Source organism: Miniopterus natalensis, chromosome 9 (assembly GCF_054644295.1).
Source record: "Miniopterus natalensis isolate mMinNat1 chromosome 9, mMinNat1.hap1, whole genome shotgun sequence".
NCBI classification, from domain to species: Eukaryota; Metazoa; Chordata; class Mammalia; order Chiroptera; family Miniopteridae; genus Miniopterus; species Miniopterus natalensis.
This window is the reverse complement of record NC_142089.1, coordinates 11,389,693-11,414,235: the sequence shown is the minus strand read 5'-3', so window position 1 is coordinate 11,414,235 and position 24,543 is coordinate 11,389,693. Positions and strand designations below refer to the sequence as shown.

The 24,543-nt window shown below is 43.1% G+C and overlaps 1 protein-coding gene across 2 annotated transcripts in view; it reads right to left on the bottom strand.

Moving 5' to 3' along the window:
* Positions 1-24,178, bottom strand: part of UBR4 (ubiquitin protein ligase E3 component n-recognin 4) — a 118,081-nt gene extending 93,903 nt beyond the window's left edge. For both annotated transcript variants that reach the window (XM_087820201.1, XM_087820202.1), the window contains exons 1-17: positions 24,003-24,178; positions 16,528-16,625; positions 15,275-15,378; positions 14,383-14,512; positions 14,141-14,280; positions 13,564-13,666; positions 13,305-13,446; positions 13,032-13,156; positions 10,094-10,218; positions 9,437-9,496; positions 9,061-9,251; positions 6,049-6,148; positions 5,780-5,917; positions 5,202-5,319; positions 3,876-4,063; positions 2,785-2,944; positions 2,597-2,682 (exon numbers count right to left, since the gene is read on the bottom strand). In XM_087820201.1, the coding sequence (XP_087676327.1) occupies positions 2,597-2,682; positions 2,785-2,944; positions 3,876-4,063; positions 5,202-5,319; positions 5,780-5,917; positions 6,049-6,148; positions 9,061-9,251; positions 9,437-9,496; positions 10,094-10,218; positions 13,032-13,156; positions 13,305-13,446; positions 13,564-13,666; positions 14,141-14,280; positions 14,383-14,512; positions 15,275-15,378; positions 16,528-16,625; positions 24,003-24,178 (2,184 nt within the window). The remainder of the gene's footprint in view (positions 1-2,596; positions 2,683-2,784; positions 2,945-3,875; positions 4,064-5,201; positions 5,320-5,779; positions 5,918-6,048; positions 6,149-9,060; positions 9,252-9,436; positions 9,497-10,093; positions 10,219-13,031; positions 13,157-13,304; positions 13,447-13,563; positions 13,667-14,140; positions 14,281-14,382; positions 14,513-15,274; positions 15,379-16,527; positions 16,626-24,002) is intronic.
* Positions 24,179-24,543: the final 365 nt, after the last annotated feature.

The following is a 24,543-nucleotide window of genomic DNA, read 5'->3' as shown; positions in this document are numbered from 1 at the left end:
TAAACACTAACCCCCCTCTAATATTGTGATATAGTAAGAAATACACATTTGGTCTTAGTCCCATTCCTGGCACAGAGATCCTAAAACTTTTGTAATTTCCTAAGTGACAGGGGTGAAAGTGTGTTTTGTTAATCATAATAAGCCCGTTTCAGTAATACTTGGGTTTATGCTAAGGTGAGGCCCTACACAGGTCGGCCCTAGATAGCTTCAGGATGGGAGCTGGTTGCCAGAAGAACCATGTGATTAGAGGACTGGCACATTCAGCCCCATCCCCGATGTCCTCTCTGAGGCAGGGCTGGAGTCTAAGCTCATCACCAATGGTCAATGAAGCAGAGCACCAAAGTAAAACCAGACGAAGCCTGCTTTGCCGTTTGGCTTCAGGAGACACAACATCTTAGTGAGACTGCTTATTTGACACATTTGAAAGAGCAGAGGAGCCGTGGCAACCAAGCACATCTCCTCCCGCAGCCTTTCTTCAAAACAGCCTCTTCCCAAGATGTAAGGAGATTTCCATTTCTTCTCTAAGTAGGGAGCAGGCCCGCTGGCCTGACTCAGAACCAGGGTTCTGTACTTCCTGACAGCTGAAGACAATTTTTAAGACCAAGGCACATTTTATGAACCTCCCTTACAGGACACTGTTTGTGTTTTGCAACAAAAGTCAGGCACTTTGGGTAACGCGGCTTGTACATTACTCCAAAGAAACAATATCCAAGGTGGGGATCTCAACAGCAGATAGATTACACTAACTATCCTGCACTTTCTTCCACCACAGCTATGAAATTCGAGGGAAGAATTTAAAGTCCCACGTTTGGAGATGAAATGAAAAGGGAGGTTTGAGGATTTCCTCAGTAGCTATGGGCAATCAGGTTACATGTCGACACAAGGTCCGTAATTATTTTTAAAATGTTAAGAGGACAACATCATTAGAGGAGTCTTAAGAACTATGCTCTGGAGAAAAATATTTCTTCCCCATTATTTGGACAAGTTTAGGCAGGAAAAAACCAAGTCTATGAACTCTGGAACTTCCCTAAATAAAGTCAGATCTGGGCAAAGAACTGATAATTTTGGCAGGACACCCTGACCCTATACAGTCTGAGAAGTACTGCCAGCCATATACTAACTGAAGCATTTCCTTCTCTTCATTAGACAGGTCAACAGTTTTTCTACTCAACTTATATTCCCTTTCCTATCTCCCCCAAAAAAGTTTTCATGTAACCGTAGGTAAGTATAAATAGCTTTTATAATTATCTTTTTCAAAAACAAAAGAAAATTTTGAAGAATTTCTTAAATAGGTTGGGATTATGAATATCAATTTTAACCTCTTGAAATAGCTTCCTAGATTTTGGTCCTTTGGGGACAAGTGCAAGCCCTTGAATTGTGTCTTGATTCTGAGAATCCACTGAAAGAATCTTAAGGGTAATAAAAAATTTTCAGAACAGTAGCACAAGTTATTGGAGAGCTACCAAATTCTATGGGGGGAGGGGAGTGTCACAGTAGCTAGGAATCAGCATTTTAAATTCCCCGGGGATCCTCACGCACACTAAAGATTGAGAACCGCTAACTCTGACAATGTTGAAAGTTATGAAAATATGCTGTTGCCAAAAGTTGAGAGAGAATGTGAATGCACATGCTGCTGACACATTGCTCGTGGGAGTAAAACTTGGTAAAACTACTTAGAAGAGCAGTTTGGCACAAACTGCTTAAGGTCACAAACTCCATAACCTGTCAACTAAACAGGAAATGTACAAAGAAGATCATAGCAACACCTGGAACTGCAATGAAACCTGACACAACCCAAAGGCCTATCAGTGGGAGCTGAGGGGAAATGAATAAACTGGTATGATCACAAAGATAGCAGAACATCATACAGCAGTCAAAACAAGAACTACAAAAATAGGCAAAAATATAGACGGATCTTGGCAATATAGTACTAAATAATATTGTGAAAAAAGAAAGCCTGGGAAGATCGCATAGAGCACGATGTCATTTGCTATAAAAACTAAAGACAATAAAATAACCTTAAAACTTAAGAACCATAAATGTAAAAATAAATATATATATATATGGAACTAATGAAATGGGAAATTTTAGATTTAGAAGTCAGGACATCAGCTACTTCAGCGGGGAGAGAAACTGTAAGAGCCACAAGCCCATGACCAAGATCCCAGACTTCATTGTGGCGGTGGGTTTGCAAGGAGGAGTGCGTCTGAGAGCAGCTACCTCCGGGAATTTGATTCCATTAGAGCACACCTCTAATCTATATGTCTGAGATTGCTAGGGAACAGCTCCTGTGTCCGCTGGCCATCTGTATGTTTTAATAAACTGCCCTCGCTGATTCTGTCCACTTTCCCAGGATGACGCTCATCGGGGGCTGTCTGCTTTTGAAGTTTTCCTCTCCATTACGTTCACCGAGTCACACTTTCTTTTCCCTGAGTGGACCCTAATTAAGGCAGAGGGACATACGAGGGTACTGTCTTGGCCCTCTGTCCAGTGTGGGGGTTCCACGGAAACTGCGTTCCTTAGCCACAGAACACTGAGGCCCGCCGAGCACTGGTGGACAGAGCTCTCGGCCTAGCCAGGCACAGTGCACACGAACCTGCAGGGTAGGCGACTGAAGGTCAGAAGTCACCAGAGAGTGGTTGAAGTGATAGAGAGCAGCAGCGAACTCTTCATCTGATGAACCTTGAAGATAAATGGGAAAACCAATCATTCCAGCAGCAACTTGATGCATCATACCACCCTGCCGAAAGGCCAACTCCACTGAAAAACATCCTGTCTACTGACCCTTGAATCCATCTTTGTCTACCTCCTTAATGATACTGGCCAGGGTGGCCATATGTTGTTCTGAAAGAGATACACTCAGATAGTTTCGGATAAAATTGTTCCGCGAGTTCAGCATAGAAGAGGTGATGAAGTTCAAAATGTTGGAAGCCAGACCTAAAAACTAAAAAGAACAACAACAAAAAAAACAGCTCATATCAGGTTCAGAGGCCCAGAGCCCTTACAAATCCTGAATACAAACAGAAAGTAAAACATGCCCATAGCCCTCATGCAATAAACACAATGAATTTAAAAATCAGATTTTAAATCACCTATAGCGGTTAAGTAATTCTACCAGTTACAAAAAACAGTATGCCAGTTTAGTACAACAGACTTCACAAAACATTGTATGAAGACAGTCCAAATGGGCTGATTCATTTCTTTCTCCTCTGAAGTCCTGTATTCGTCCAGCTCTAGGACGTTACTGATATATTCAATTCTGATGCCTATACTATCATCATAGAATTCCTGGTTCTTTACTTCTCTATTAAAATTAAAGTGAATTACTGTGTAAATGTTTTATGTCCAGATCCTTGACTAGACTACTAAGCTGTATGGATGCAAAGATTGTATCTTACTTGTTTGCTGATACAGCTTACGAACAGGGGCTGACACAGAGTACATCATCTATAAATACTGGCTGGAAAAATCCTTAGCAAGAACTATGTACCAGACTTATGCCAAGAGCTCTTTAATTCTTCATAACATCCTTAGAGGCACTATGGGAGAGGTACAACCACTCCCATATGATAAAAGACAAAACTGAGGAGAGAAGTTCCGATTCTTGACCAAAGTCACAAAACCAGTAAGTGAGAGAAGTAGGATTGAAACTCACGTCTGTCTAACTCCGAAGACTATGTTACTAACCCTCAATCACAGAAACACCACCAAGAGTACAAGTTATTTAATAAAGCATAATCAATACATTTAAGTCCTAAGTAAAAATATCTTTAAATGTTACAGTTACCCATCCTGCAAAATCTTTTAGTTCTAATGATATGCTTTTCACACCTCTTCCCATTTCTCCTTCCCCTTAGCCTCAGAATTCCACTTACCAACTCAGGATCTTTGCGACTGGCCAAAATGTTGCCCTTCTCACCAGGAGCCTGCTTACTGGGGCTTTTAACTCTCGGAGAGCTCTCCAGAGGAGGGGGCGGAGGAGGAGGTGGAGGTGCCACTTTCTCTTTACTGGGGGAGATGGTCTCTTCAAACCATTGCCCCAAAATAGGCTCACTGTCATCATCTGAACAGAGAAAGAGAAAAGTAACAAACATAACACATTTTTAGAATATTAATATATCTGCTTTAAAAAAAAAATCTAAGTCAAAAGCAACACAAGAATATCTTGATTGTGGTGGTAGTTACACAACTGCATAAATTTGTCAAAACTCATCTGTTTTTACACCTGAAACTAATTATAATTGAAAACATCTAAACATATACATAAAATGGGAGCATTTTACTTTATGTAAATTATACTCCAATAAAACTGACATATTTTTTCTTTTTCCTTGTTGTAAACTGATTTTTTTTTTTTTTAAAGGAGCGCAACAAAGGAAGAGAAATAATCTCACTTTATTTTACCAGCAATAAACCAAATATTTTCAAGAGCAAATTTTTACTTGCCTATCAATTGTAAATCCCAAGGTAAGAATCATACCTTTCGCAATACTGTACATTGATCCCACAAACCTGATTATAGAGAACCTGAGATACTTACCCTTTTCAATCTCTCTCCAGACTGAGGCAGGAGAGAGCGCTAGTTTTGCCCTGTAGTTCACGACAACAGTCGGGAGTTTTTCCCCCTAAGCTTCCCCAAGCCACACATCTATGACAACAATCAAACCAAACACCTCACACACCTCTTGAGTTTCAGTGGGAAAGGTCAGAGCAGAGGTCACAAAATAGGTTAACACAAAAAGAAATATGAACCGAGATGTATTCTGATTTTGGAGGAAAACAAATGAAAAGCAATCTGGGCTTTGCAGTCTTCGACAGCTCAACTTACTCTTAAATAACATGTCACCTTTGAGTACACATAAAATCAACATCTAGACCAGCCGGCATGGCTCAGCGGTTGAACACTGACCTATGAACCAGGAGGTCACAGTTCAATTCCCGGTCAGGGCACATGCCCGGGTTGCAGGCTCGATCCCCAGGAGGGGGCATGCAGGAGGCAGCTGATCAATAACTCTCACATCTCTCTCTCCCCCCTTCTCCCTTCCTCTCTCTGAAATCAATAAAAACATATTTAAGAAAAAAAAAGATCCAGGCTAAGCAGCTGAAAGAAAATGGTAAACTGGAAACTAGAGGAACCACTGGGGAAACTTCCTGCTGCGCTCTGTAGCTAATCTCCTGGGAGACAGGAGAGAGGCCTCTACCTTGGCTGCTGTCCTCCTCTGTGCTGCTGAAATCATCCTCGTAGTAGGTGTTGGAGTCAGTAGAGGCGCTGGCATCACTGCTCATGGAGCCCTTCCTCTGACGCTGCAGGACACATGCCTAGGCAAACAGTGAGATTTGTGTAACTGATGACCACAAAATTGGAGTCACCCTACTTCATCTCACCCACCATTCAGAAAGTTTTCTCTGTGTCTTACTGTTTTTCTAAATCCAAGGAGTAGCTCCTAATAGCTCCCTTCAGGGCTCTCCTGGCTTTACCCTACAAAAGCACTCCAAACCAAGATATGGAAAGGAATTGAAAAAAGAGTGTTTCCATAGTGTCCTATATGTTTTTGTTTCAGCATGCAACTGTCACAAATCAAGTAGCCAGCCGTATGTGTCACAATCCTAATAACCAATAGCTGATTCAAATGTTTGGAATAATTTAAGAGTTCCTCTCATCTTTAAAATGATTACCACAAATCTGACGTTTATAAAGGTCACAGTGTACAGTCAGTCTCACTCATTTTAAGGTTATATTATAGATCTTCCCAGTTACCCGTGGCATGACCCCACCCACCTTCCTGTAGGAAGTTGAGAGTAATGTCAATAGCAAGTTCGTCAGTGGGACAGAGTCAATCAGCCGTTGAATCCTCTGTATGGAGGTGCTCTGAGCCATAATGCTCAAGACCGCAGGGGGGCCATCTGTCTCCCAACCCTGAAGGTAAACATCAAAAGAGAATTAATGTTATGAGTCAAAAGGAAATAACCTGACCAGAGAGCTCAAGCTAGCTTACACGGAAGTGGACCCAGCCATCGATATGCTGATTTCAAGTACAGTCCCCTCACCTTGTGCAGAGCCTCCACTTGCAGGTCTTGAAAGAGGGATGTTAACAGCTTGACAGCATGGTTTGCCAATATTACTGAGAGCACCCCAAATCCCTGATGCCTACACAAAGAAAAAGGAAAACATAAACCTTAGGATAACTCACAATAAATTACAACTTTAAAAACAGTGGATCTTGCCATTTTGGGGTCCTAGACCCCTTTCAGAATCTGTGGACCTTTCCCCAGCAGGGAAAAAGATTGCACAAACACAAAACTTGTGTGTAATTTCAGAAGTGCACAATCTCCCTGGAGCCCATCCATAGACTGCCTAAGGATCCACAGGCTTTAGGTTAAGATCTCTAGGACTAGAAGAAACTTCCAAATCCATGGCATTTTTTTTTTTTTTTACTGATTTTTTTTTTTTTGAGAAAGAGAGAGGAGGAGAGAGAGAAATATCGATTTTTTGTTGTTCCACTTTTGTTATGTGCCCTAACTGGGGACAGAACCCACAACCTTGGTGTACTGGGATGACACTTTAACCAACTGAGCACCCAGCCAGGGCATATCCATGAAATTTTAAAATTTAAACTATCAATTCAAAGCAACTGGGTCTTGTGAAGATGCTAACATTGAAATGGTGTTTGAACTTTTTAAAAATCGTTCTTGAGAAGAAAAGGTTAAAAGTTACCAACTTCTATAAAACTTTCTGTCTGAATGACACACGACAGTCAGTACACCTAGTGGACAAAGAGCTCATGTAAATCAGTAAGAAAACAAGGACAAATGCCAAAGAGAAAACCAAAGGGCAAAGGCAGTTTGCAAAAGAAACAAAAATGAGCAATAAACCACGATCACGCTAGGAACCAAAGGCATACAAGTAAGAGCACTGAGAACATCTCTCACTTCCAACGTTAGCAAACATGAAGACTGATGATACTCGTTGTCAAAGAGGACCTGGGGAAATGGGCATATGCACAGCCGGTGGGAAGGCAAATGAGAGCAGCCCGCAAAGCATTTCAAATTTTTAAATAAGTACACCCTTTGTCCTAACAATCATACTTCCAGGAATTTACCCCAAGGGGATAATTAAACAGGTCCACAAAAATTGGTGTTTTAGAAGGTTTAATAAAGCATAGTTTATCAAAATAAGAAGCTTGAAACAATCTAAGTAAGTGTTTAATAAGACAGTCAACTATGGTGTATTTATATAGTGGAATACTGTCGGCCATAAAAATGTACATAGTTTGTTCACTGAAAAGATGTCAACAATATTTCATAACAGTAACCCTATTTTTGTAAACACATTTTATACAGGTGCACAGAAAAATGTCTGTAGAATGTTTACCAATTCAGGTGATTTTTTTTTCATTCCTACGGTTTGTAGCTTATAAAACGTACATGTACTCTTTTTAAATCTCAAGAAACAACAGCCATTTTTAAAATGTAACTGCTCCTTCTAAGAATATAGATACTTTTTGGCATTCTCCCATTTCCCTTTACAATGCCAAGAGTGAAGATAAACTCACAATATCACAAACTACTGTTCTCTCTGGAAGGCACCTACCTCCCTACTTTGCCTGGTGTCTACTGTCATGTGTCACTAACAACGGGGATACATTCTCAGAAATGCAATTTCATCATTGTGTGAACATTATAGAGTGTGAGCTTACACAAATGTAGACGACACAGACTACAACACACCCAGACTACATGGTAAACCACTGTCGTACATAGAGTCCGCTGTTGTCCACAACGTCGTTATGCAATGGATGACTATACTGCCAACCATCCCAATGCATATTTCAGAACACTTCTTCAGGGAAGCCTGCCTTGATTTTTCTAACCAAAGTCAAATGCGCAACATATATTTGCATGAATATCAACTTTATGTTTCTTGGGAATGTGTCTATTTTTTTGTTCATCAAAGCATTTCAGACTAACACAGAGCCTAACACAAAGCATTTCGGACTAACACAAAACATTTTGGACTAACATAGAAGGAAGTCAGTGACTAATTTGCTGAATGAAATCAAGAATCTGACTTCACCCTTGAACTCCACACTCACATACCCTACTGCCTAGTCAACATCTCATATAGCGGTCTGACAGTCACCTCAAACTCAAAGGCCAAGATTAAATTATTTTGTTCTTCCCCTTCCTGCCTCTCGATCTACTCCCAGCTGCTGTTCCCTAGCTAGTAAATTACACGACTGTTTCTCATGCCAAAAATCTTGATGTCATATTTCTCACACTCAACGCCCAAAACATCAGCAAATCCCATCAGCTACACCTTCAAAATCAATCCCAATTTGACCTCTTCTCTGCCTCTGCCACCATCCTATTCCGTCTCTTTCCCCCATGTGGAACAACGCATCAGCTTCCTAACTGTTCTGCCTCCTCCTAGTCTAATGAACCTGCAGTCTACTCTCAAGTCACTAATAAATCAGAGCATACCACTCCCCTGTTGAAAACCTGTTACACCTACAGATTACACTTGGCCGTAGGTGACCTGTCCCCTGGCTACCTCTTTGACCTAATTTTCTACCACTCTGCCTCCTCAGTTTCTCCACTCTAGCCACACTGAACTAGTTGAGCCTTAAATATGCTAAATCGTACTTCTACCTCAAAACCTGCACAAATCTACCCCAAATATGTGCAAGGCTCAATCTGTCACTTCACATACATTCTCTATATGTTGCCAACATGCAAGTCAACTGAGCCCATTACACAAAAGCATCTTTCTCCTGATTGGAAGCTCAAAAAAAATCCTAAAATACATATCACACAGATATTTTCTCATTACAGATGAAGAAACAAGACCAGAGAAAATGAGTGCTTTATCCAAAATCACACAGCTGTGATGTAGAGATGGTAGACTAGGATCATCATTGTAGTAGTTAAATTCAACTGGGTACATAGGCAAATTTTTCTATTGATGTGGAGATGAGAAGAGTTAAACTAGCCTCCATCAGTAGAAAGTGTGAGGGAAACAAAACAGAACAAAGCAGGAGTGGCAATCAGGTGGACACATACCCTTTTCCAGGCCCCAGTTTAGGAGAGCCCACGCCCTCTTTTGTTCGAGAAAGGATGTCTCTGACTCGGAGTGCAGCCAGGGGGTCTTTCTCTTTCCCCTTATCAGCCAAGGCAGTAGGACTGAGGTTCAAGATGAGGAAGAGGCTGTTTAACAAGCACCAGGCGCCCAGCAGCTGGAAGTTCTGATAGTGCTGTTGAAAGAGGCATAAGAGAGATCTGAAACTAATATAATATTGAATCTCAACTGTAACTGGTAACTAAGAAAAAGGTGCAAAAGAAAAATATGAATACTGACATCTTATAGGCTACAAGACAGGAACACATCTTAGAGTCAACAAGACTAGGACGTTGCAGAGCTAAGAGAAATGTTTCTTACCTCACCACCAGCCCGGCGAGAGTTGCAGATTGCTTGTCCAATCATGTCATAGATTTCAAGCTGTCCAATATCAAACATACACAAAAATCTGAGCAAGCTGACATATTTCATTATAAATGCTAAATCCTACCTACATTAATGTAGCTTTGAAAGTTAAATATCCTCAAGTCACTTTCCAATGATACAATTCTATTACACGTTCTTTCATCTTCACATGGCATCGGCTCCCTCTTTTCACTCAGCTCACGTCACCTCAGAGGTGTTCCCTCCACCAATCTAAAGCAATACACCCAGACTGCTCACTTTCTAACACATTTATTCATCCTATACACTTATCATTATCTGAAATTATCTTGTGTATTATATTTCTCCACTAAAAGCACACTGACACACAGTAGGCACTCAAATATATATGCTGAATGAATGACTCATCTTTTACAAGGTCCACTGCCAGCACAACAATGCAGTGTTTTCTATAAGGCCAACCAATCTGCCAAATAAACAAACTGAAAGACTGCCTCTTAGACCTACTCCCCCAAGGGGAAGGGGTGTGGAGCATACCCCACGGCCTTTCCTCCATCAAGGAAGAAAATGGAACTGGCCATATTCTCTCACCTGAATAGTCAAGGCACCCGTATCCCCAGAGGCGTGACTTACACATTTCTGGACAATCGTAGCTGCATCACTCTCGTAGTCTTCCTCTTTGGAGCTCGTGGACCCTGTCCGCACTTGCTGAGCACTACCCACATGAAGGATGGCCATACAGGTTGCCACACTCACACCTGAAAAAAAAAGATGCACAGATTCCAATCACGGCATGGTCCCCAAGAATCCACCAAAACCCAACAAAAACACAACCCACAAGTAATTCAATGATCTGATTCCTGAAAATAAATTCCATGAGGGCAATACTAAACATAGTCTTACCATATGATCCAGCAATCCTACTCCAAGGTATTTACCTAAATGAGCTGAAAACTGCTATCCACACAAAAACCTACACACATATATTTACTGTAGCTTTAATCATAATCACCAAGAAATAGAAGCAGTCAGTCAGTATGTCCTTCAGAAAGTGAATGGATAAAAAACTGTGGTACATACACAAGGTACATTATTCAGCAATAAAAAGAGATGAGCTATCAAGTCACAAAAGACATGGAAACTTAAATGCACAGCGTAAGCATTAAAAAAAAAAAAATCCAGTCTCAAAAGACTACAGTGGTTACTAGAGGTTGGGGATAAGAGTAGGGAAGAAGCATTACTAGGTGGAGAGCAGGGGATTTTTAGGGCAGTGAAACTATTCTATAATGATACAACTATAAAGGATACATAATATTGTGCATCTGAAAAAACACATAACTGTACAATACAAAAGGGAATGCTAATATAAACTATAAACTTCAGTTAATAATATATCAGTACTAGGTCAATCATAACAAATGTATCATATTAATGCAATATGTTAATAAGGGAAAATGTGTAGGGGGAGAGAAGGTATATGGAAATTGTACAATCTGCTCAATTTTTCTGTAAACCTAAAATTGCTTTAAAAATAAAATCTATTGCCATGGCCGGTGTGGCTCAGTTGGCTGGGCGCCGTCCTGTGCACCAAAAGGCTGTCAGTTCAATTCCTGGTGAGGGTGCATTCCCAGGGTTGTGGGCTTGATCCCCAATAGGGGGCATGCAGGAGGCAGCTGATCGATGTTTCTCTCTCCCCCCTTCCCTTCCTCCCTTAAGTAAATAAATAAAATCTACTAATTTTAAAATATATTTTTAATAATTTTTTAACTTTTTTAAGATTATGGAAGAAAAATCCCACATTTAGTTTTTCTGGAAGACATCAAGGACAAATCCCTTTATTTAAATCTAATCCCAGATGATCACATTTTAAAAGCAAACCAAACCTGGGATCTTCAATTCATCTAAAATTTTTAAGGAATCTTTAATCCTTACTGACTAAACACACTGAGACCCATGTGGTATTTAAGAAATCCCCTGAAAACTGAAATTAATAAACACCATTTAAAAATACAAAGATCACCCGGCCGGGTGTGGCTCAGCGGCTGAGCGTCGACCTAGGATCCAGGCGATCGGGATTCGATTCCCGGTCAGGGCACATGCCCGGGTTGCGGGCTCGATCCCCAGTCGGGGGCATGCAGGAGGCAGCCGATCAATGAATCTCATCATTGATGTTTCTATCTCTCTCTCTCCCTCTCCTTTCCTCTCTCTGAAATCAATAAAGATATATTTAAAACATATATATATATATACAAAGATCAAAGGTAGAGGGCAGGAAACAAGCACAGGAATGGGCGTGGGGAGCCCAGGGCCACGGGCATCCTCAGCCTCCACTGCTGCTGCGCTAGCCCAGGCCGTAAGTGTGGTCTTGCCTTAATGGCTGCAAACTTCTCCTAACAGATCTTCCTGCCACTAATATCTCCCCACACCAAAATATCCTGCACACTACTGCTTGAATGTTCTTCCTAAAATATAGCTCAGATCATAGCATACTTTAAAACCTTTATGGTCTCTCCTGAAGAGGCCGTGGTCCAAATGACCTAGGCCACATTCCTAAGCCCTCTGACTGAGGCCTACGTTCTTCACAGCTGTAACTCTCATTAATCAAAACACACACACACACACACACACACACACCCCAGTATGTTCCCCAAGCTCTAGAATACTTATGGTCCTGCTTTTGCCTCTGCCTACGGACAGCCAAGCTAAAATCCTACCTGCCCCGCAAGATGTATCAGCAGAACTCAGTTCCTTCACGACTACTGCCTTCCCTAGTGCAAAGTGTCGTTATCTTTTAGATCCCTATTTGCACAGAGATGTTTAAAATAAACTGTCCAAAGAATGTAGGAAGATGACCAGCTTCAGTAATTTCTTGATGCCCCCAAGGTCAGGTTTCTAAGATTATTCAAATCCTCACTTAGAGAACCAAGTAAACATCAGAAATTGTTATACCTTCCAAGACATCCAGGGACTATGATATTTAAAATCAAGGGTTAAAAAGTCATGGTACAGTAATGTAAGAGTAAACACCAACTGTCAGGCCTCACTTCCAAGGCAGAGTGATCAAGGGGAAGAAAGGGGATTTTGTGGAAGCATGAAGAATAACATTGGTCATATTTACCAACATAAACAGATACCACCTGTTCTATAAAGCCTTCCTCAAACCTACTCCCACAGCAAACTCAATCTCTCCCTTCTCTGTGTGCCCCTAATATACCGTGTTTCTCTTACTGCCTTTGGCATCTCCTGTTTTAGATTAGACTATGTGGTCCTACCTGCTCTCCATGTTTGAGGGCAGGGATTAACATATTATTCACCTCAGTAACCCAACAACACTTGGCATTTTGCTGTTCATACAGTAGACACTTACGATCTGCACACACTATTGAAATCAAATACGCACTTAACACAATGCTAGCTGTTAAACAACAGGACAACTTACAAGATTCCTACTGAGACCTCATTTCACCTAGAAAGGATATAAGATAATCCTTGGGGGACAGAAGGATCTCATGGTTTCTGGAAAGTATACTTATGCTTGACTGAGAAGGTGAGATCAGACATAACTTCTCACCTGCATATAGACAACTCAGGCTGAGGACCGTCACATCTTGCAGACGAGAAGGATTGAGAGGTTCCAACACAGGTAGAGAAAGGGTATCCAATGCCATAGTTACATCGATCACCAGTGAATGAAAACTGGAACATAACAGAAAAGATGAACAAAAGTCTCTTTGAATCACCTGCTTCTATAATCTGAAAGCAGGGATCCATAAAAACTGACCAGTTTATCTCTTTTTGAGAACAGCATTAGAATGTAAAGTATGTGTTCCCTGGAGCACCTTACCCATTACGAACAGCGGTGGCATCCGCTACTGTTGCAGGCATGATGAAGAAGGAATTGGCCAACACTGCATCCTGAAACCGATTGATGTAGCGTAGGAAATACGGCAGGTTCAGACAGACACGCAGCAGCTTCTCTGAGCCGCCTAATTAATGAAAAGGCCCGTTACGAACGGGTTCCGGTCTGCTGTTTGATTCTTTTCCAACTAAGGAACTTTTAAAAGCAGAGGAACCAGCTTTCTGACAACAATTAGGAGTCTTACCAAGCTCTTGAAGACTAGCCACATTCTGAGCTATGAACACGTTCTTGGTTTTGACAGCAGAGGCTTGATCTGTGGATGACTGCTCATCATTTTCTCCTTCCACCTGAAGAGAAACAAGGGATGTGAAGGGCCTATGAAGATACTATCATCTGTTGACCGCTGCCCTGCAGTTCAGAACCGAACCAACTGTCCACACAAAGTAGCAACTCCATGGATACTCTCCAGACTCCCCAGTTAATGAGAGATTCCTCTCTAATGTTGGGGAAAATACAAGTTATTTTCCCAGAAGGAGGAAAATATATAGCTTTAAATATATACATATCCTGCAACTACTACAGAATGATGTCTTTTACAGAAAACATGCTCTTTATATTTATTTATATTAAGAAATGCTAGAAAATGGTCATCAAAATAGTACCTGTGGACAGAAGGAGTCAGGATGAGTTTTACCATTTTTTAAAATTTGCATTCTTTAAACTTTTTCTACCATGGGCACGTACATCATTTTATAAAATACGTTTCTTATTTTTTCTAGTATTAATCATCTTAACATGGACATTTGGCTGAAGTAACTCACCGGAGTCTGTGGGCCTGTGGGTGGTGATGTTATAGTTCTAGGGTTGAAAACTGACGTCAGCTGGTTCAAAAAGTTCATCTGTACCTCCTTCTGCCTCAGCTCTGGGTTTACTGGTGAGGCCAGCTCTTTCTGATCTTCCACTGTAAAATACGAAAGCAAAGCGAGGGGCGAGGAGGGTGCCACTAGAAAGCAAAACAGGAAAAAGCAGGCCAGGTAACCAGGCTTGGCAAAGGAACACTCACCATCTGAGAGTGTCTTCACTGTTTGGGGCAGCTTGGCCGATTTCATCATTGCTGTAAACGTGATAATTTCAGTCCTGTCTAGTCGGCTACAGCCAGTGCACAGGCCTTTGATGAGGAGAATCAAGTGTTTCTGAAAAGAAAACAAATTCCAATGTCCTTGGAAGAAGATCCTACTCTTCTGAGACTTCTAACTTGCACAGGACCAAATTTAGGTTCCTACCAAGAACTGCAATGTTAGGGAAAAACACTAAAGCAAAGACCACAAGATGATGGTCCTCTGACCGTATCTGGCTTGCAGATTTGTCTTACTCTTCTTCCAAAGTTGCTGGTTTTTAATTTAAAGCTAATGCTAACTTTTTAAAACATGGAAGGTTTAACACACAAATCCATATTTCTTCTCTCTCTCAATTATGTACAAGACATAGCAATGAGCCTTTGAGCCTCATTGCTGCACCAAACAGTGATTGGCCCCTTTATAGCTGGGTCATGCATGCATCTCAACTAGTGCACTTTACTCATTTGATGTTACTTGCCTAGCCTTGTAGGCATGTAACTGGAATTCTTGAAAAAGCCTCTGCAGTCCTCTATACCACAGATTGGAAAATCACAGCCCCAATTCAGCCCACTGCTTGTTTTTGTAAATAAAGTTTACTGGACCACAGTATCCTCATTCACTCACATGGTATCTGTAGCTGCTTTCACACCACAAAGGCAGAGCTTGGAAAGGCAGAGACTAGTTGCAGCAGGGACTAGATGACCTGCAAATTACTATCTGGCCTGTTACAGAAAATGTTTACCAGCCGCTGCACTATGCCACCCCTTCTCCAGCATTCCACTAGTCAATCGCAATCCCACCTCAAAACAGGAGCCAGAAATAGGCCATCACTCTCACCTGGGACACAGCACAAGCCTCATCTGGATTCTCCAGACGTAGGAGAGAAAACTCAATCAGGACTTTACAGGCTGCTGCCACCGACTGAAGCTGGTTCCGGGGAACTGAGAAAGTAATAAGCTTTACTCAAATATACCCAACATTTCCAATATTTCCATGATAGTAATTATTCAGAAGCAACAACCAAAGGGGAAACAAAGGCATCTTGGCATTGATAACCATCAACTGCTTACAAATCAATTTATTTTACATTTCCTAGAAATGAAGATAATTATAATAAATATACCACTGTAAGTATATTAACTCAATCCTTAAACTAATTCTATGAGGTTGGTATTGTTGTTATCTGCTCTCCCTTTTTTTTTTTTTTTTTTTTTTTTTTACAGATAACCATAGAGAGGTTAAACGGCCTGCCCACAGTCACACAGCTAGAGTCAAATTCAGGAAGTCTGGCTCTACAGTTCACGCCCTTAACCATTTGAATATATTACCTCTTTTTCCCCATAGATTCTAAATGCCTTTTTGCAAGGGGCTTCCTACACAAAGCTTCTTCAAGCTAAAAATAATTCTTTCACCAGTGGCCAGTACCTATAATAAACAGCATTTAACACTAAAAGATTACTCAGCAACCCTATAGCTTTCTTTCATTTTACTTACTTAGAAACTATTTAAGTAAATAAATCATTACAATTTTTCAGAACTACGTGAGTTAGGATTAAAAAATAACCTGAAAATGCAAAAAATTCAGAAATAGTGGAAAATAAGTCCTTGGTCACTTTTGAGTAGAAAAATTTAAAAGATGAGGAATTGAAGTAGAAATCTTTTCACATACCAGAGGACACAAAAGGAGAATTCAGTTTCTCACCAAAACCAAGTAAGGAATAGAGCCTTGGTTACTGGCTGCTCACCCCAGGTTGGGGTCCACCTATCCTCCCAACCACCCCAGAAATGAACACACTAGTAAGTGCATTTATGAAATCGATAAATGCTTCTAATTAAGAAGGTAAAGAAGGTTAACTCAATGGGATATGAAACAGGTGTCCAAACAAAGCAGTCTTTAAATCCCTCTTGGTTGGCCTAGGTAGAGAACTTCCAGGGCCTTATCACACTGACAGTTGTCTCCACTCTTGGGTGAACAAGACGAAAGTACTAAACACAGACTGTGGACAGCCTGTTTGGGCACCCTAACAGGAGGACACGCGACCCCCTATACACGAGCCCTCAGGAGAGAGCGACCAGAGCGCAGTACTTACTGAGGCTGCAAACTGTTGTAATATAGTGTGTAGAAAGTGCAACAAAAGATGAGTAGAACGGCTCGTACTGCTTCTCATGGTGCAAGATTTCTGATTCACTGCAAAGAAGATAATTCAGCCAAGATTTATTTAGTGCTTACTATATGCCAGATACCCCTACCCCTTCATTTATAGGTATTATCTTCCTTAATCCTGGTCGCAACCCTCCTGGGAAGGCACTGCTTTCATCCCTATATTCAAGACTGAGAATGTGAAGCTTAGAGAATTAAAGTTAAGTACCTTGTCCCAGGTAACTGACTTAATAAATGGCAAAGGCTAAAGGGAATACAAGTAAAAACACAACAGGATACCATTTTGTCCTGTATTACTGACTGGCAAAAACCAAAACCTAATAACGCCACATGCTGACGGAAAGGGGTAGACTAGAGCACTTGAAATACTGTTAGCCCGGCTGGGCGTGGCTCAGCCGTTGAGCATCGACCTAGGATTCAGGAGATCGGGGTTCGATTCCTGGTCAGGGCACATGCCCTGGTTACAGGCTAGGCAGCTGATCAATGACTCTCTCATAGTTGATGTTTCTATCTCTCTCCCCCCCTTCCTCTCTCTGAAATCAATAAAGACATGTTTAAAAAAAAAAAAAAATACTGTTAGTAGGAATACAGATTACAGTGACCCCTTCTGGAGTACAAACAAGGCTAGTCCATAATGCAATAACTTTAAAACAATCTGAGCTCGAGAGAGGAAATCATCTAATTGGTGCCAAAATCCAAAATTCACTAACTAGGTACCAGAGTTCTCCTCCACTCCACCCCCACTTCCATGTAGATTACAGCTAGATCACAACAAATTCAGTGTTCGTTTGTTTTTTTAACCCTCACCTGAGGATATGTGTTTTTTATTATTATTGATTTTTAGAGAGAAGGGAAGGGAGACAGAGAGAGGCACCGATGTGAGAGAGAAACATCAATCAGTTGCCTCCCATACACACCCTGACCAGGGATCAAACCTGCAACACTTTGGTGTACAGGATGACGCTCCGACCAACCAAGAGCCATCTGGCCAGGGCACAAATTCAGTGATTTTTAACCACATCCCTGATCTCTGGCTGAAGAAATGCCCTCTTCTGTGAAAGTCTGGAGCCCAAGTAGGTCTAAAGGCTGGATACATTTATGAACTCTATCAAATCAGATGCTAATCCACAATCCATGAAACAAGAGGCAAAGAAAAGACTAAAATGTATCTTATTAAATGGTAAAGCAGAGCAATGTGGTTACATAGTTTCCTCAATGAGTTAATTCTCTAACCAGCAGTATCAGCCTAGAAAGGGAAATGTAAACGGTAAGGATTCTATCCACTTGCCAAATCAACACAGGAGCCAAAAAGACAAGTTCAAGATTCAGAAGGTGCCAGTGTGAATGATGAATCACCTCCAACAGCACTTAAGAGTCTGGCATTGCAAACTTTGCAATTTGGGGATTTATCACAGATAAATGGGTATTTATCAAAGATCAGTTCCTTATCTTGTACCAACTCCTTCACCAAGAAAGAATATTTATGGAACACTTACAATGTACAAAGATCTTCCTACCCACCAATGATCTCCCTATTTGTCAGATTAACAAAAAGGAAAAAACAAAAACCTTTAAACCAAGGAGCAAAGTTTCTAGTGACCATCACATTGATAAGGGTCATATCATATTCAGCAAAAAACTCCCTACTAAGTCCCCTTGCTTCTACATTTACTTAGCTGTTCCTTCACGTCCACCCTTATACTTTCTTATTCATTATTCTAAAGTTCTTCCACCCTATGTAATTTATTTTACTGCATTACCTTCTCTGTTTTATTTCAAAACTTCAGAGCTGCTTATCCCCATGTTTTTCTGTTGAATGGGTTTATCAAAACTAAGAGAAAAATTGCCCACCCAAAGGATGAACTTATTCTGTTGCTTTCATTCCCAGTCAGTGAAACATCCAAAATATAGGAATAAACTCATTTAATTGCCTGGTTCAGTGCTGTCCCATTGCGATTTAACAAACCCTATTTCTTGCCCTAGAAAAACACAACTGCCTTATTCCAATAAAGAAACAAGCATGTACTCTGGACCCCGGGGAAGGAGACACCTGATTGGTGGTGTTGCTCTGTATCAGTCAGGGGGCTAAGCAGACGTGCAGTCCTTAGTTCACCCCAGCTTGATGCCTGTGCTGGCAGCCAGAGCTGTTTCATGCCTGAGGCACATTACACGAATAAGAATAAGATCTCTGTCCTGGTCCATTTGGCTCAGTGGTTAGAGCATTGGCCTGTGGACTGAAGGGTCCTGGGTTTGATTCCACCCAAGGGCACGTACCTCGGTTGCATGCTTGATCCCCGGCCCCGGGGTCAGGACACGTGCGGGAGCAGCCAATCGATGTGTCTCTTTCACATCGATGTTTTTCTCTCTCTCTCTCTCCCTTTCCCCCTTCCACTCTCTCTGAAAAGCAATGGGGAAAAAATAAGGAGAAGAACACTCTGGGGAAAGATGGATACTGGCATAGGACAAGAAAAAAAGGGGGCAGTCCTGAGCTCCACTTATACTTTGCTTAGGGCAAACTAAGGATAAACATGGGGAAGTTAACTTTAAAGCCACTCGAAGGAGGAAATAGACATGTGGCCAATAACAATGTCCTCTCTCCTGATTTGAAAGAAACAGGTCTGCCTGAGTCACCTAATAAAGATGCGCTGCCACACTTCCTGACCCCACCTTTGTGCCTCAGGAATATGATGGATACCAAGACACCAGAGGACACAGAGAAATGAAAAAATGAAATAAGGGGCAAGGAAGTAGGTAGGAGGGGAAGAGTAAAGACTCGAAGGCAAACAACACAGAGGAAGAAAAACGAAAAGACTAAAGACCTCTCTCCCCTAGAGCTCAGGCTACTGTCCTCAAACACCTGATCTGCTGCTTCTAACTCTGCAACAGCAGCACCCCTGGGTCCGAAACACGCTGAAAGAGGCATTTACAGTCCAGACAAAATACACATGACGCAGACTACACAGGGGAACAGCAGCTTAGCAGCTGGGTCAGAGAAATCCGCTTCGACATGTAGGAAAAAAGAACTGGAAGGATCTGGAAAAATCCAGCTTTTTTCAGGAAGAGGTAGAAATCTGAGAGGACAAAATAAAAGATGAAGGAGTCGCCCCACTTCTCCCTCTTAGGTAACATACTATTCAAATCTTTTTGGGAAGCTGTGGAAACTCCACACACCCCTTTCAGCTCATCAGAATCATAAGCTCCTAAGTACAGAATCCATTATGCTTATGCTTACTTGTTTCATGACACTACAATCATGAAACAAATAAGTATAATGAATACGTTAATGAATTATATTTTAAATAGTATATGTTTATTGAACATCCGCTGTGTGTCACAGAGTATTTACTACATATTAACCAAAGACCTGAAAGCTTTCAGATATGTCCCTCACATTTTTTTCTTTTTTAATATATTTTTACTGATTTCGGAGAGAGGAAGGGAGAGGGAGAGAGAGAGAAACATCAGTGATGAGAGAGCTGTCATTGATCGGCTGCCTCCTGCACACCCCCCCTTGCTGGGAAGCGAGCCCACAACCCGGGCATGTGTCCTGACAGGGAATTGAACCTCGATCTCCTGGATCCTAGATCGATGCTCAGCCGCCAAGCCACTCCAGCTGGGCTGTCCCTCACATTCGTGACAAACCCATGGTGAATGTGACACTAAGACAGGGAAACATTAACTAGTATGCCAGGACTAATCTCGCTGTTATACTCTATCACTTGGTGGTGGCCTTTTTTTCTCTAGGTCAATTACAAACTTAGTCCTACAGACTATAAATTCAGAAGATCATGGCATTGGTGCATCCCTTTCTCCCTTTCAAGATTTTTAGGAAATGGCTGTGCATTATCTAATGAGACTGTTTTAACAGCTTCTGCCTTGCAAAGTAGGTCTCTCTGGCCTAAATTTTATCAAATAACTGGGAGGCAGAGAGTCAAAGAGGCTTATCACCAAGGAGGCCAGGACAGCCTAGGAAGGGCTGGCTCAAGGGAAAGAGGCAATTTCTTTTTGTAATCTACAAAGAGTCAATCAAATTGTTCAGTGACAGCCATACTGACCACCGTACCCTACACAGAGTTAAGAAAGGAACTCTGTATTTGATAGAACCTTAACACCTAAGGCTACATTCAGCAATTATACTAATTAATTCCACATACAGTGTGTGCTCCATTAAGCTAGTTCTAGCTCCATTTCTGGTCTGGAAAAGTAACAGTGTTTAAAAGACTTTCAATCTTTACTAGGAAAAAACATGCTAGCAACAGGCAGTAGGAATAAAAAATAACTGCCCTCTAAGTAAACTCGGATGTCCTTTCCTTTCAGAACTCTAATGGCACTTTAGAGCACCTTCCCCGTTTATCCATGCTAGTCTCACCTCCCTTGTTCCACAGTGTGGTATCAAGCCAAGCTCAGCAGGGTCTGGGCCTAGGAACTTTTTTAATCTACTTTTTCTTCTAACCCAAAGGTCAATTCCAACTATAAAAGTATGAAAGAACAGGGACAGAAACAGAATAGTAGAGTACTGGGCAGTCTCTTAAGACATTTGTCATCGTCCCCAATAGTCAAAAAAGGAGAAATTCAATGGGTTAATAGGGTGCCAAACAGAAAGTAAGGGTTGGCATGATGGAACCAGGACATCAAAAAAGGAAGCAGAAAGTAGCAGGCTGCAACAGAAAAATAGAAGGTCCCTGTTGGCAAGGAAGAAAAGCATGGCAGACAGCAACAGAACGAAACTCAGGAACTGCAGAAGATGGAAGCGGCGACCACAGAGGCCGAGCAGCAGCCTAGGCACCTAAGCGAAGCCCACCACGGCACCCGCACAGTGCTGGCCCTGATCTGGCCCTACACCCAGGGACCACCACTTGACACTCAAGAAATACTTCCATAATTCCAACACCCTTCCTTCGTTTTTTTGAAAGGCAAATAAAACTTGAGAAACAACCCTGACAGCACAGTACTAATAATGTCTGTGCTCCAGATCAGGATTTGGCAAACTGGCCGGCAGGCCAATCCAGCCAGTCGCCTGTTTATATAGTCCACATTTAAGAATGGTTTTTGTGGAAACTAATGAACAAAATAAACTAACAAACAAAAAAGACACAGAGTCATAGATACAGAGAACAGACTAAGAGCCGTCAGAGGGGAGGGAGTTTGGGGGGGCTCACGAAAAAGGTGAAGGAATTAAGAAAAAATAACCTCATCGACAGACAATAGCATGGTGATGACCAGAGGGAAAGGGGGTCGGGGGAGGTGGCAGAGGGTAAAGGAGGGTAAATGGTGACGGAAAACTTGACTTTGGGTGATGAACACACAATGCAATGTACAGGTGATGTTTTATAGAATTGTGCCCTTGAAACCTACACAATTTCATTAATCAATGTCTGCAATAAACTCAATCAAAAAATTTTTTAAAGAACGGTTTTTACATTTATTAATGGCTGAAAAAAATCAAAGAAGCATCTTTTATAACAAGTTAGATTTTGGAACCCAGCCACGCCCACACAGTGGCCAAGTTGACGAGTCTATACAGACGCTATATGGCCTGCAAATACTTACTGTCTGACTCCTTACAGAAAAAGTGTGCCAACCTCTGCTCTACACCAAACTTAACACTTAATATGTTTAGTTGTTTCCAACTACAAATAACTTGTAAGCCAGCTGTTTCTTTTGGAAACGTTTCTTAAGATCACATTCTCATAGAGTCTGGAGAGGATACATAACAGGCTTTCAAAGTTAACTGAGCCACAAAAATCAGAACAGAGACTTTGAGGATCTTGCCTTCCAATAAAAGTTTGTTACTAACAGCCATCAGTTTGGACCTCCTTTCTAAACCAGAAAGAAAGGTCTTATGAGGGTCCACGAACTTAGGCAGCTCGGGTTATCTTAGGTAGCACAGGGTGTAGGAGGGGCCACCACTACTTAGGTGGCAAAATTCAAACCTAGTTCGATGTATGTGGTTTTGGCTCCTTCTACAGGTTGGAAGGAGTTGCTTAACTACTATAGTTTTAAAAGGCATAGGGCCCAGGATATGGGATGTATGAGAGGGCGTCAACCAACAGCTTACCACCTAACTCAGCTCACTTCCACCAAAACATAAAAGCAAATGTTCTTAAAAAAAATTTTTTTTAAATGTTTAAAAGTGGAACACTGTCCGTGATAGGTAACACGACGACCCTAATTCGGGAAAAATTCCACTAATCCAAATGTTTCAAACGGGCAAAAAGTGGACATATAATTTAAGAGCAGTATCTCTGATGCTTGTTTCCATCTTCAGAACGCTCTTGGCATAATAATTAGAAAAAGCTATCTGGAAAGTTAAGCGGGACCAAAACTGTTACCAAACCCAACCATTATTTAATTACATATATATTTTTTAAACTGCATCCAAAGCAACACAAACTAACAAATAAGCACGTGTAATGAACACCGTTTCAAACCACGGGCCTTCCGTGGGCAATCAACAGCAATGCCTAACCTTCTGGACAACAACTGAACATACCCTTGTGGGCACGAAGCGAACGTGGCCCAGTCAGCAGCAGCAGGGAGCCGCAGAAGGAAGGCTGGCCAGAGAAATGAAAGCGAGACCAGCCCACCAGCCCTGGCCGCCGCACGGCGAAGGCGCGCTCCGAGCGGGGCGGTCGGGAGACGGCGAGCGCCGCCCGCCCCCCGGCGCAACTCGCTCCCTCCTGAGAATCCCGCACGGAGAGGCCGAGCCGGGCAACGGCGAGCCGAGCGGCAGCCCCACCTGCAAAGGGTCTGAGGCTGCTTTACTGAGAGAGAGAGAAAGAAAGCACCCCCCTCGGGAAAATGACCCCTCACACTCACACGCGGGAACGTGTTTTAATCGAAGACCGTTATGGCAGAAATAGTAAGTGCAGCCGGAAGGGAAAGTCATCAGTGGTCACCAGTGGCTTCAGTCACAGCAACTGCACGTGCCCCCCGCGACTACAGCACCGCGGGGGGACCGTTATTAAATTGTGCGGCAGGTCCCCCCCCCGTTTAAAGCCCGGGCCCCGAGCGCTCGGGCCCGGCCTAGGGGCCCGGGTGCCGGCGAGAAATGCAAACTCATCAGCGCTCTGACCTTAACACGGGGGGCAGCCCCGGGGACATTCCCCCACCAGAGCGCGGGGCGCCTCCGAGTCACTCACAGGCGGCTCCGACCGCTCCCTCCCGAGACGGCGACCTCAAAAGTTTTGCTCGGGAGGGAAACTGAGGCACGGATGACTTACAAGGGGCTGACAGAAGGAACCCCGGGCAAGCCCTCGTCTACCAGGGCCCGGGAGCCCCGAAGCCGCGGCTGGGGCGCGGGTCCCCGAGCGGCGGGAGGCGGCCCGGGAAGCGGGTCCAGGCGATCCCGCACAGCCTCCCCTCCCCCCCTGCGCCCGCCCCGCCGGGGCCGCCGCCCGGTACCTCTCGATGACTGAGGCCACCAGCTGCGGCAACTCCTTCATCTCGAAGGCGGAATAGGACGCGGATAGCAGGGGCCGCACCGCCACCTCCCAGCCCGGGGTCGTGTCCACCCCCGTCGCCGGGTCCCCGGGCGCCGGCGCTACAGCCGCTGCCTCTTCGCCGCCGCTCGTCGCCATCTTCCGTCGTACTACTGCGGCTCCCTCCGGGGGATTGCCACCGGCCCAGCGCCGCCTCCCGGGAGGGGGCGGAAGTGACGCAGTCAGCGCGTCAGGCTGCGCGACGCGGTCGCCGGCCAAAACACGCGACGCGCGGGGATGGCCTCGGCCCGCGCGGAGGGGGGGCCGGCGCGGCCGTGACGGGGCGGGGCGAGCTGCTGCGCCTGCGCAGGACGCAGCGCCTCGGGCGAGGGCGGGGGCGCCTTAACCTCCTCGCCTGCGCGCTGGGGCCGTTCGCGGAGGTGGGAGCGAGGTGGCCTCGGGGTACCCGGGAAAGGTGAGTTGGGCCCTTGGTGTCAGGGGACGAGACCAGGGCAGCGGAGTGG